Raw genomic sequence first — 14,636 nt, 5'->3', positions numbered from 1 at the left:
AATACATAAGGTAGGAGACGTCAAGATTGTTAGCTTGTCTTTTAGGCTGGCTGTTATATGTACTTTTTATTATATTAAATGGATGTATAGTTACAGAAATAGACTAAAACTTACTTAAAAGTCTTACCTATGATATTCTTGTCAAATTTATATTTATACACTTAATTTAAATATTGTATATTGCACCACAATTAAAAAAAGACAAGAGTGCTTTAGACCACACGACTGAAGTAAAACTTTTTTATTTGTACAGTAATATATGAAACGTTTTTATCTTCACTAACTTATATCTCCCCCTTAACTTTCGTTCGCCTCTCCCGAACACACTTTTCGTAACGCTCTCATCACATATTCACCAGCTTACCCCTCAAGTCAAGCGTGTCTAATCTTTTGCCAGTCTCAGAGGATATTTATATATGTTGTTACAGTAAACATTATTTATTTACAGGTCAGCTGTTAAAGCAAAAGTCCAGCAGTTCGAAGAAATGGCCACTAGAGTGACCAGAACTAAAACAAGAGCAATGGCTAAAAAGGTATATAATATGCCTTATATTTCAGAAATGCTAAAAGTAAATTTTTATTTATCAATATTTGAAATCAAATCCTAGGCTGGGTAAAGCTAGGTGCGGTTTGGTTTAATTTTTTTTTTTAGATAAAGTATTCGTCGGGACCAGCGCCCTGCGCCGTGGTGGTTGGGGAAAACTGGGTACCCAAACGCTGGTTAATAAGAGGACTGTATTTTGAATATATCGTATATTGCAATAAAAATACAAAAAGGTACAAAAACTGAACGGCTCTACGTGCAACACTGCAGAACTTGAAATATAAAATTACTGTTTTTTTTTTATATCACTAGGTCGGCAAACAAGCGTCCGGCTTACCTGATGGTAAGAGATTACCGTAGCTTATAGACACCTGCAACACCAGAAGCATCGCAAGCGCGTTGCCGACCCAATCCCCAATCCCCCCAGGAGCTCTGGTCACCTTACTCACCAACAGGAACACAATACTGCTTGAAACACTATTATTTAGCTGTGGTCTTCTGTAAGGTCGAGGTACTACCCCAGTCGTGCTGCTCCATATTTTGAGCAGGAAATTCCTGCTGTGCCCTACCTCAGTTAAAGTATTCAAGTAGAGCTTTCAGACCACTTTTGATTGATCTTTTTTTTCACTAAAATGAATATATCCCATTTTATCTATTTATGAGACTTTTCAAGAACCCTTCCTACAAAAGAAAGAAGAAAACCCATAAAAACCTAAATTTCATAAAGGTTTAGTGACAACACGACTGAAATAAAACTTTCGCACAGTAGGCCTGCACTGTGTCTTAGATATACGAAACGTATAGTACGTACTGGCTATGACAGAAAGAGAGAAAGAAAATATTTGCTGGCACCTCTCTCTATTGCTCCGTTTGCCTCGCCCGATCACACTTTTCGTAACGCTCTCGTTACGATTTCACCAGCTTATTCCCCAAATCAAGTGTGCGTAAAATTTTTTTATTTCAAAAGCACAGATGAACAAAAATTTTCCTTATTTCAGGAGGAAAGTTCCGAACAAACACCCCCAGACAAAGTGTCCAAAGCAATACTCTCCGCTGAAACATTGAGTAAGATGAACTGCATGATCTTCAATGGAAAAGCACCACAAGTAAGATTTAATTTATAAATTAATTATAACATTTTACTGTAACAGCTTAAAACCTATTACTAACCAAAAACCCCTAGAACAAAGAAAAACGTTTGAAATAAACTATAAGTATTTTCAGTAGAGCAATATCTGCACATTAGGTTTATTAGTTACTGATCATCATAGTACAGTCTATCCGTATGAGGTGTCATAATTTATGACAACTCTACCAGAACCTCGTATATTTCAAGTGCTAAATTGGTTTAAAATTCATGTGTATCAAATTAAGACATATTTGATGTTCAACTGCTAACTGCAGTCCTTCAAATAGGGCTTAGATAGTGTGGATAACATTTTTGAATATCATATCAAAAATTGACCGCTCCAGCGGGGTTCGAACCCGCGTCTGCGACTGACCGTGTCGGCGCTCTAGCCAATTAGCTATGGAATGATGTACCCGCTAGAGCGAAATTTTTGATATGATGATTTTTATATTCGGTTTAAGCGAACCGTATTCAAAAATGTTTAGAATTCCTAATGTGTGGGTAACACAAAAATAAAATCGTAGATATTACAAAATAGCACAGTGGGAATAACGTTCAACGTAAAAAAAATACTTATCCTATTTTAAAGTTTACATTGTCTTAATATACAATCTACCAGGGCAAGGTAACAAGGTTTATTTGTATATCTTCTATTCATCAGACTATAGTAAACCGTGGTGGCAGATTATACTCTCTACTTTTTTAGTATAATAGACAGTATTCCATTTAATTAACTTATTCCTTTACAAATACCCTTATAAATGTAATATTTAACTTTTAGTTATCATCATTCTCACATACATTGTGCAAACACAAACACACATTAAAATTTTGTTATTTAGCGTTTTATGTTACAAGATAGTTTTTAACGGAAGAGCGAATCCATCTGGCTCAGATTCTTTCTGTGCTTAATTGAGGAAGTCAATAACTGTGTCTAATAACTCTTTGGCACAGAAATAAATATTCTTTAATTTTTCAGGTATCAAGCTCAGCTACTAAGGCACGAGTGATCCCTGGAAAATCCTTTATACCATCATCCACTTCTAAACTGAGCGCTATCAATAAAGCCAGAGAGGCAGAAGAGAATCAGAAGATGGAGAAAGAAGACCCCAGAAGTAAGAAGGAAGCTCTTCTAGAGGCTAAGAGAGAGTTGCAGAAAAAGTGAGTTATTGAAGAGATTTTTCTTGCATGCATTGAGCCTGTAACGTCCTACTGCTGGGCATTTTTTTTTGTTATGTCACTAGGTCGGCAAACAAGCGTACGGCTCACTTGATGGTAAGAGATTACCGTAGCTTATAGAAGTTTGTGCCAAAAATGGCGTGAACTCATGTGTTTTGCCCATAGTCACCACGCTGGGCAGGTCGGTCTATGACCACAGGGCTAGCTTTGTCGCACCGAAGCCGCTGCTGCTCGTCTTTGGCCTGTGTATTTCAAGACCAGCAGTTGAGTGGTTATCCAGCCATCGATCGGCTTTTTAAGTTCCAAGGTGGTAGTGAAACTGTATTATCCCTTAGTCGCCTCTTACGACAGCCACAGGAAGAGAGGGTATGGCTATATTCTTTACTGCCGTAGCCAAACAACAGAGAATGGCTACGAGTATGTTAAATATTTAATAATTATTTTTCCTCAATTGGCATTAAAGTAGTAAACGAGTTGCTGACAAAATTTCATAATAGCTCAATTTATTCAACGCCATCTCACAATTTAGACAAAAGTTAAACAAATTTTCACCATGGACTCATATGAAAAAAGGCATCCTGAAAAAAGCATCAAGTCATAAAAATTATTAATAATCTTGACAATAATACCAGCTCCGGTATAGATGGCATTAGCACCAAACATATCAAATGCCTTTTGCAGTCTAGTAGCTCAAAATCTAAGCAATTGTTTTAAAACACTCCTCGATGAAGGTCATTTTCCTGCTTCCCTAAAATTTGTAAAAGTTAGCCAAGTCTGGGGTTTTAAATGACCCGAGCAATTATCGTCCAATCTCTGTGCTGCCGATTATTTCAAAAATTCGCCGAAAAGTATGACAGGCAGTTGTGATTTGATTGTTATTAAAGGGTACGTAATCATAATAAATATGTATGTATGTTTTTAAAGGAGGCGAGAAGAAAAGATGGCGGCCGCTGCGGCTGCGCGTAGCGCTGCGGAGAGAGAGAGGAAAGCGTTGTTGGAGGCGGCGGCGAAGGAGCGGCGGGAGAAGCAGGCGCACGCCGACCTCGGCAAGCTGGAGCGGCTGCGGGAGGCCGAGCGGGTACACGCGCACGTACACACACGCACATACACACACACGAAGGAGCGGCGGGAGAAGCAGGCGCACGCCGACCTCGGCAAGCTGGAGCGGCTGCGGGAGGCCGAGCGGGTACACGCGCACGTACACACACACGCACATACACACACACGCACATACACACACACGAAGGAGCGGCGGGAGAAGCAGGCGCACGCCGACCTCGGCAAGCTGGAGCGGCTGCGGGAGGCCGAGCGGGTACACGCGCACGTACACACACGCACATACACACACACGAAGGAGCGGCGGGAGAAGCAGGCGCACGCCGACCTCGGCAAGCTGGAGCGGCTGCGGGAGGCCGAGCGGGTACACGCGCACGTACACACACGCACATACACACACACGAAGGAGCGGCGGGAGAAGCAGGCGCACGCCGACCTCGGCAAGCTGGAGCGGCTGCGGGAGGCCGAGCGGGTACACGCGCACGTACACACACACGCACATACACACACACGAAGGAGCGGCGGGAGAAGCAGGCGCACGCCGACCTCGGCAAGCTGGAGCGGCTGCGGGAGGCCGAGCGGGTACACGCGCACGTACACACACGCACATACACACACACGAAGGAGCGGCGGGAGAAGCAGGCGCACGCCGACCTCGGCAAGCTGGAGCGGCTGCGGGAGGCCGAGCGGGTACACGCGCACGTACACACACGCACATACACACACACGAAGGAGCGGCGGGAGAAGCAGGCGCACGCCGACCTCGGCAAGCTGGAGCGGCTGCGGGAGGCCGAGCGGGTACACGCGCACGTACACACACACGCACATACACACACACGAAGGAGCGGCGGGAGAAGCAGGCGCACGCCGACCTCGGCAAGCTGGAGCGGCTGCGGGAGGCCGAGCGGGTACACGCGCACGTACACACACGCACATACACACACACGAAGGAGCGGCGGGAGAAGCAGGCGCACGCCGACCTCGGCAAGCTGGAGCGGCTGCGGGAGGCCGAGCGGGTACACGCGCACGTACACACACGCACATACACACACACGAAGGAGCGGCGGGAGAAGCAGGCGCACGCCGACCTCGGCAAGCTGGAGCGGCTGCGGGAGGCCGAGCGGGTACACGCGCACGTACACACACACGCACATACACACACACGCAGGAGCGGCGGGAGAAGCAGGCGCACGCCGACCTCGGCAAGCTGGAGCGGCTGCGGGAGGCCGAGCGGGTACACGCGCACGTACACACACGCACATACACACACACGAAGGAGCGGCGGGAGAAGCAGGCGCACGCCGACCTCGGCAAGCTGGAGCGGCTGCGGGAGGCCGAGCGGGTACACGCGCACATACACACACACGCACATACACACACACGAAGGAGCGGCGGGAGAAGCAGGCGCACGCCGACCTCGGCAAGCTGGAGCGGCTGCGGGAGGCCGAGCGGGTACACGCGCACGTACACACACACGCACATACACACACACGCACATACACACACACGAAGGAGCGGCGGGAGAAGCAGGCGCACGCCGACCTCGGCAAGCTGGAGCGGCTGCGGGAGGCCGAGCGGGTACACGCGCACGTACACACACGCACATACACACACACGAAGGAGCGGCGGGAGAAGCAGGCGCACGCCGACCTCGGCAAGCTGGAGCGGCTGCGGGAGGCCGAGCGGGTACACGCGCACGTACACACACACGCACATACACACACACGCACATACACACACACGAAGGAGCGGCGGGAGAAGCAGGCGCACGCCGACCTCGGCAAGCTGGAGCGGCTGCGGGAGGCCGAGCGGGTACACGCGCACGTACACACACGCACATACACACACACGAAGGAGCGGCGGGAGAAGCAGGCGCACGCCGACCTCGGCAAGCTGGAGCGGCTGCGGGAGGCCGAGCGGGTACACGCGCACGTACACACACACGCACATACACACACACGAAGGAGCGGCGGGAGAAGCAGGCGCACGCCGACCTCGGCAAGCTGGAGCGGCTGCGGGAGGCCGAGCGGGTACACGCGCACGTACACACACGCACATACACACACACGAAGGAGCGGCGGGAGAAGCAGGCGCACGCCGACCTCGGCAAGCTGGAGCGGCTGCGGGAGGCCGAGCGGGTACACGCGCACGTACACACACACGCACATACACACACACGAAGGAGCGGCGGGAGAAGCAGGCGCACGCCGACCTCGGCAAGCTGGAGCGGCTGCGGGAGGCCGAGCGGGTACACGCGCACGCACACACACGCACATACACACACGTACGTACACACACGTACATACACACACGTACGTACACACACGCACATACACACACACGAAGGAGCGGCGGGAGAAGCAGGCGCACGCCGACCTCGGCAAGCTGGAGCGGCTGCGGGAGGCCGAGCGGGTACACGCGCACGTACACACACACGCACATACACACACACGAAGGAGCGGCGGGAGAAGCAGGCGCACGCCGACCTCGGCAAGCTGGAGCGGCTGCGGGAGGCCGAGCGGGTACACGCGCACGTACACACACGCACATACACACACACGAAGGAGCGGCGGGAGAAGCAGGCGCACGCCGACCTCGGCAAGCTGGAGCGGCTGCGGGAGGCCGAGCGGGTACACGCGCACGTACACACACACGCACATACACACACACGAAGGAGCGGCGGGAGAAGCAGGCGCACGCCGACCTCGGCAAGCTGGAGCGGCTGCGGGAGGCCGAGCGGGTACACGCGCACGTACACACACACGCACATACACACACACGAAGGAGCGGCGGGAGAAGCAGGCGCACGCCGACCTCGGCAAGCTGGAGCGGCTGCGGGAGGCCGAGCGGGTACACGCGCACGTACACACACACGCACATACACACACACGAAGGAGCGGCGGGAGAAGCAGGCGCACGCCGACCTCGGCAAGCTGGAGCGGCTGCGGGAGGCCGAGCGGGTACACGCGCACGTACACACACGCACATACACACACACGAAGGAGCGGCGGGAGAAGCAGGCGCACGCCGACCTCGGCAAGCTGGAGCGGCTGCGGGAGGCCGAGCGGGTACACGCGCACGTACACACACGCACATACACACACACGAAGGAGCGGCGGGAGAAGCAGGCGCACGCCGACCTCGGCAAGCTGGAGCGGCTGCGGGAGGCCGAGCGGGTACACGCGCACGTACACACACGCACATACACACACACGAAGGAGCGGCGGGAGAAGCAGGCGCACGCCGACCTCGGCAAGCTGGAGCGGCTGCGGGAGGCCGAGCGGGTACACGCGCACGCACACACACGCACATACACACACGTACGTACACACACGTACATACACACACGTACGTACACACACGTACATACACACACGTACATACAGACACGTACATACACACACGTACATACACACACGTACGTACATACACACACATACGTACATAAACACACACAAGTACACACACACATACACACGTACACACGTCCGTCAATGTATAAACACGCACATGCACGTACCCACACGTGCACGTATTTACTTGGTGTATACCAAGCGGGTGCTGAGCGTGGATGTTAATACCATTATGCTGGCATACAAGTGTGTTGTCTGCACGACGGTAAACGGAGACCGTATTCTATGGCCTTAACACCAGGAGTTATGTAAGCGTGTTGGCGAGCTCGGGCTGCCTCACTCGCCGCAGTAACACAAAACTACTTGAGCGGAGTATTATTTATCTGTTATCTTATGTAAGGTTAAAAGAACCCTTTCTCAGTCGGAATGCTTCTAAATTTCGAACAAGGTATTTCATTCTGTTCCCTCAATATTCCTTTGAAGGCGCTGCTATTGGAATCAATATGATAGATGTCGCAATCAAATGTTTCACTACTAATACTAACTTAGAAAATTCAAACAAAAATTTATTTGTCTTTCTATGCCTCCTCTCCTACAGTAAGATAATAATGGAACAGAATTTCTGAGCATCTGAGAAAATTATTTAGTAACGCAATTAAATTTCAAATAACAGAAAAAACAGGAGCTAGCCCGTAAAGTAGCGGAAACGGAAGAGAGGCGGAAAGCTGAAGAGCAAGCGAGACAACAGAGACTCGCAGACGAGCAGAAGAGAGCAGAGGCTGCGAGGAAGAAGCAGTTGGAGGAGGCAGAGGCGTGAGTGTTGGTTTCATGAGACTAGGCGCGCATTGCGCAAATAAATCATTGAACCGGCTTTAGTGTAACGAAAATATGTCTAAACGATTCAATTGTAAGAAATTTAAGAAATTTAAAAAAAATATATATAGAATTTCTTCGTACCATTAGTCTGGGTGACTATTTTAATAATTTGTACTCTAAAAGTTTCAAGTTTTTTTTTTTGTAGCTAAAAATTCTTGTAATAAATTATGGTCGATCCAAAATTTGCAATTTTGTAATAAATTTTTATATAATTTTATGTTTTTTAACAATTTATTACAGTATGAAGAAGGAAGCAGCTTTAATGGCAAAGGAAATCGAGAGGAGACAAAAGGAGTTTATGGAGAGACAGAAAATGAAACAGAGGATTGATGGAGATAAGAGTAAGTGTTTTATTATCAATATATCGATTTTTCTTTTTTTTTTTCAATAGATATAGGTACATAGTATATTTAGTAACAATACTAAAAAATAACAAATATATCTATAATTTCGTGATCATAAAATACACATAGTTGAAATCTTGGCTTACAGTTTTTTTTATCTTATTTTTATTTCAGTTTTGACACCGTTGAAAAATGTACCTGCCCCTGAGCCAGTATACATGATGGATGGGTTCCAGTATTTAAATTCCGATGAAGATGAAGAACCTCCAGAACGACCGATACCTGCATGGTCTACTTCTAAGGTGAGTGAAGTTGTATACTCGTAAAGTACTACTGTAATATGATTCTTCAGTTTTGATGTTTGCCAAATCTTGAGAGAAAATAATTACTTTTCATCTAAATGTTAAACCTTTAAGGCACTGTGTATGTTAAGCGTTCAAATACTATTTGAATTAATGCAGAGTCTATACTGCTTTTAATTGGATATATAGGTTTGAACTCATCTACAAAGAGAAAATTTTGACAGTGTTTAATCTGATACCGATTCTTATTTTCTTCCAAATGTTGTTCAGACGCGTCATAACATCTTTTGCCATCCCAATACGCCTTCTTATTTCGGGGACATAACTGCCTTCATTGCAGATTTGGGCGCCTAAGTAAATGTAGTGATCGACGGTGTCAACTCTTGGAATGTTGAGAGTAGCTTTTGATAGGTTTCCGGCTCGATCCACTAACATAACCTTGGTTTTCTTTCGATTTACGTTACTTATACATCACTTATGAAAGCTTTAAAAAGTCACGGACCCAAGTTTGATCCTTGAGAAACCCCATGAAATGACTTGTATGAGTCAAATCAAAAACATTTTTTTACAATTACGTACTATCATTTGTCTACTGTCTAGTATTAGTACAATTTAAGTCAGTCGTACAAAGAGTATGGCTCATTTTATACCTGTATAGTTATTCTGATAAAATGTATTATGATGTGCTTTAAAAAGGCTCTTGAGAAGTCTGTGTGGATAGCGTTAACATGGGATTGATTACGACGGGACAATTAGTGTTTATTGATCTGCTTTTTATTAAAACTAATTTGGTCAGTATTTTGGTATTGTTTTAAATAAATACTGTATGAAGTATTCACTCGTACATATTGTAATTACAATATAATTTTTTTTTTGCTTGTGTAATTTAACTTTAGCTTAAACGTAGTTACAATGTGTGCATTTCACTAACATACACTTGATGAATTCAGTGTGCTAACATCACTCGTAAAGTTTAGTTATTTTGTACTTCAAACTGCTAATTTATTGTTCTTGTGCTAACGGTAAATTTTTGATCCTTCGAGCTGGATATGAACAAGTTTGTTTATTTTATTGTCAGGACAGAAAAATAAAAGTTTGTGATGACAGAAATATTTTTACATTAAGATTGTAAGAAAATTAGTTTAAATAAAGTTTAATAATTAAAAAAAAAAAGATTTTAGAGAATTAAACTAAATTGTAATCCCTCAATCACAACCATTTCCATTAATTGATGATTTAATAATGAAAACTGTTAACTGTAAATACTTTTCCACTTTAGACGTAAATTCTGCATTCTGGTCATTTCCAATGGACGTGCCTTTTGGATTAAAGACAGCTCCGGCTATATTCCAGAGAATATTGAGTAATATTATTAGAAAATACAAACTCTCTAGTTTTGCAGTAAATTTTATAGATGACATTTTAATTTTTTCAAAAAGTTTTGAAAAACATATAATACACCTATCAAGATTATTGGAAGCGATCCTTACTGAAGGGTTTAGACTTAAAACCTTCTTTAAAATTTTCCAAATGTATCTTTGCAAATCATTATGCCAAGTATTTGGGCCATATAATAGAAAAAAATTCAGTTAAACCCTTGAAAGACTACTTAACTACTGTGAAAAACTTCCCAGTTCCAGAAACAAGGAAGAATATACGAAACAAGGAAGAATATACGTCAATTCCTTGGAAAAGTAAATTTTCATCATAAGTTTATACCTAACAGCACAATCATCCTGGAACCTTTACATAATTTACTGCGGAAAGATGTGAAATTCATATGGTCTACAGAATGTCAGGAATCATTTGATAAAATAAAAATATTGCTATGCTCAAAACCAATTTTGAAGATATTTGACCCTAAACTACCAATAAGCATTAACACAGATGCAAGCATTAAGGGAGTGGGAGCGGTGTTAAAACAAAAACTTGTATAGGAAGTTGCCCGGCTAAAGAAAAAACAGCTTGCAGCATTAGTTGGAGTATCAAAAATAACCATTTTGAATATCCTACATCAACACCTTGGCATGACTAAAGTCTGTGCAAGATGGGTTCCGAGAATATTTTCTGCGCATCAAAAACGCGAGCGCGTTGATAGTTGTCGCGAGTTTTTGGACCTCCGTGGAGAGCAAAGGGAGGAAGTTATGGACCGAATTGTAAGTGGCGATGAAACTTAGGTTCACCATTATGAACCTGAGTTAAGGCAAGAGTCGATGCAGTGGCATAAAAAGGAACACCCCCTCCTAAGAAGTGTAAGGTGTCTCGAACGCCCGGAAAGATCATGGCGATGATCTTTTGGGATACAGAGTGTAGTATCAACTACACACACAACTACTACGCTTCTTTAGTAGGTCAATTAAAAGAAGCTATTAAAGAAAAAAAACGAGGAAACTTACAAAAGGCGTGCTCCTTTTGCACGACAATGCGCCCGTGCACACAAGCCAGGTTGCGACGGCTGCTATTCACTAGTGTGGTTTTGAACAACTGCGCCACCCACCCTACATCCCAGACCTGGCCCCAAGCGACTAATTTGTTTCAAAAAATGAAGAAAGAACTGCGTGGAAAAAATTTGGCGACGATGATGAAGTGAAGTCGGCAATTTCGGCCTATTTTGACGCCCATGACAAATCATTTTTTTCAACGGTATTAATAAGTTATTTGACAGATCTAATAAATGTATTAGGGTTAAGGGAGAATAAATTCAAAAGAAAAAATAGTGTAAATGTTTCATTTCATTATCCTTCCCTGTCATTCCGCGAACTTTTTACCTCCCCTCGTAATATCCTATGGCCCCTAGTTGCTACAGAGGGCTTCCACAATGCTTCGCCATTGCTTTCTGTTCAGGGCAATTCGCTTCGCCTCGGACAACATCAGCGCAATTGCCTTTGGTTTTGCTGCTACTGTACGTCCCCAGTCGCTGTATGCTTAGGACGGACACGTTTCCTTTGTTTATGTCTATTTCAGGGCTTGCTTTGGAATGTGGTCGGGTGCTTTATTTAGGGTGTGTCCAATCCAAGCCCACTGGCGGCGCTTTATTTGGAGACCGATCGGTGTCTCGGAGCAGATATACCATAGTTCTTCATTGGAAATATTTTTGGGCAAATAGATACCGAGGATTACCTAACGCATCGACTGACTATGACCTAGGTGCATTGCGTGATGTCTTTGGTGACCCTGTCCGTCTCGCACCCGTACAGCAGCACAGTCATCCTGTTTATAGCGAAATATTTTAATTACCATATCAGAATAAATTTTCTGGACTGCCACACGAATCACATTGGCGCTAAAGTTTTCCTGGCCTTGGCTACCCTAGAAGTGGTGTTTTCTTCTGTTACTCTAATCTCCGACACAATACTACCGAAGTAAGTAAACTGACTTACTAGCTCTATAGGTTCCGAGTCCCTCCTTCAATACGCAATTCCTAGGCTTTTTAAGGGAAAGAATCGCGTGTTCGACTTCTTTCCTATTTGTTGTGTTAGTTGGATATGTGTCAATATCCAGAAGTTTGTGTGTTGAGATGTTTTACGAGGAGTAAGGTGGTAGTGCGGTCGGAGCACCTCCTCAAAGTCCTCGCGCCATTATTTGAGTCGTTCCTCAGATGTAGTGATCAGTCTTCCTTGCTTGTCCTTCAGGATTTTCTTGTAACCACGCATCTCAGCCAGATTTTTGGTCACGCTATACAGCTCCCTTAAATTGCCAGTATTGGCACCATGTTTTACACTATGAACCTCTTTGTTGTCATCTATTTTTCTGGTGCTACGATAGATGCGTCTGCGCATTTGCCGATACTGCAATAGAAGCTTAGTCCGTTCGTATCCTTACGTATCTTCAGGATTTGTAGGCGAAACGCTACAAAAGCTTCAATGAGGTCCCAATTCGACTGCATTATCCATTCATCGTGCATCTTTATTTATTTATTTTGTCCTAAGACTACGGAACTGGTTTCTTGATAGACAATTTTGATACGGTTCCTCTTGGAGACTACTGAATCAGCATCTACCTCTAGAGTGGAGCAGCGGTTTCACAACTCCAAACCACATTACCATATTAAGTTTGATTACATTAGTTTCATCACCTATGAAAACATTGAAAAGTTATGGACCCAAGTATAATCCCTGTGTACGAACTACAACTTAAGTTCTGAGGTTTTAATAGATGGCGTTATTGGTATTTTTAGTCGCGCTTACATTATTATAGCTTTAAGTTAATGTTAGTTCTAAGATTTATTAATAGATGGCGATGTCTGTCTTTTACATCGCGCTTACATTATGCCATATGTAACAAGTCTTATTAAATTTGATGAAATGTAAAATTTGTATACCCTTAATTATACCGTTGGTGCACAAGGTTTTTTTTTATTTACAACCCTTGTTGCATCCGTCGTTTTGACCTGTCAACACCGGGTGTTATACATGGTCTTCAAGCTGGATACGTGGGAACCCTCAGCCCCGTTCTGGAAAGTCGTGCTAGCGGTGACGCGATTTTGGAGGATTAGGGTGAAGGTAATATCCTGGAAGAGGAGCAGCTCAGCTTCAGGAGTGGAAGCTACTGCAGCAGGGGTCCAAGTTTGGTGGTGAATCCGGCTTTGGACTTCAAGACAGAGCTGGTGAGGAGCAACTGTCAGGATCCAGGATCAGTCTGACGCCAGGCAGAAGGTTGACGTCACAAGTGAGTGAGCGAGATAACAACAGTGAGTGTTTGAACAGTTTTTAATTTTAATAAAGTTAAAGGAATTTGAACCTTATATATTAAAGAAACTTAACTTAGACGTTTAACAATAGTGCAATGACTTAAGAAATTTTGAAGATATTTCGGACTTAGAATAATTTAGTAATAATTAGTTTTAACTTAGTTAGATTTTAAGGTAAATTGTACGGTACGGGGAACCTATGCCCAATTTTTTGTCAGAGTTGCTAAGTTTTAAACACTTAGAAAAATTTTCATTAAATATAACTTAGAAAAATTTAGCAAATTTTAAAAATCTTTTGTTGTTTACTTAATGTAAAAGTGTAATTACATTAATTATATTGTAGTTTGCCCTATCTTTACTTTGCTATTTTTTGTAATAACACATATACTTTTTCTTTACTGAATTAATCAATTTATCTATTAGTCAGAGTAATTAGTTTGAATTTTGTTTAGTTTTTAACTGACTTCCAAGAAAGGAGGAGTTTCTCAATCCGTGTGTATTTTTTTATTGTTGCATAGTTTGAAGTTAATTATGGAGTCTGAAATAAATTTACAGCTTGATTATTACGAAAAAATGGTAAAAGCCAGGAATAATTTTAAAAAATCGCCAAAAGAGCGTCTGACACAAGCGTACTGTCAAACTAGATTAGAGTCTTTGGAGATGTTATGGTCCGATTTTTCTAAAACTCACAAATCTTTAGTAAAAACTTATGGGTCTAAATTAAGAGAGCAAGATTATTATAAAAAAGATTTTTATGAACAAACAGAAGAATTGTTTATTGAGTATAAAACTGAAGTTAAACAAAAACTTAATTCAGTGCCTAGTAATTTGGATCAAACTTATAATGTTAATAAATCTGAAAGGTGAAATACAGAATCATTTAAATTGCCAAAGATTGTTATTCCTAACTTTTCGGGAAAATATACGGAGTGGATCACATTTCGGGACTTATTCTTATCATTGATTCATAATAATTCTAGATTAGACAAAGTACAAAAAATGCATTATTTGAAAAGTTCCTTAATTGGTGAAGCAGAACAGTTACTTCGACAAATTCCAATATCTGAGGCTAATTATGATAGGTGTTGGGATCAATTAAAATCAAGGTATGATAACAAAAGATATCTGTCACATTTTATTCTTAAAAGATTGTTGAGTCAGAG

The 14,636-nt window shown here is 43.6% G+C and overlaps 1 protein-coding gene across 1 annotated transcript in view; it reads left to right on the top strand.

The window, feature by feature from the left end:
* Positions 1 to 14,636, top strand: part of LOC123664380 (axoneme-associated protein mst101(2)-like) — a 32,036-nt gene that overhangs the window by 11,218 nt on the left and 6,182 nt on the right. The window contains exons 14-20 of the mRNA XM_045598925.1: positions 449 to 533; positions 1,543 to 1,650; positions 2,653 to 2,834; positions 3,777 to 3,930; positions 7,935 to 8,074; positions 8,378 to 8,478; positions 8,656 to 8,783. Coding sequence (XP_045454881.1) covers positions 449 to 533; positions 1,543 to 1,650; positions 2,653 to 2,834; positions 3,777 to 3,930; positions 7,935 to 8,074; positions 8,378 to 8,478; positions 8,656 to 8,783 — 898 coding nt within the window. The remainder of the gene's footprint in view (positions 1 to 448; positions 534 to 1,542; positions 1,651 to 2,652; positions 2,835 to 3,776; positions 3,931 to 7,934; positions 8,075 to 8,377; positions 8,479 to 8,655; positions 8,784 to 14,636) is intronic.

This window comes from Melitaea cinxia, chromosome 22, assembly GCF_905220565.1.
Source record: "Melitaea cinxia chromosome 22, ilMelCinx1.1, whole genome shotgun sequence".
NCBI lineage: Eukaryota > Metazoa > Arthropoda > Insecta > Lepidoptera > Nymphalidae > Melitaea > Melitaea cinxia.
Note: the sequence above shows the minus strand (reverse complement) of the source record. Positions and strands in the feature narration are given on the sequence as shown.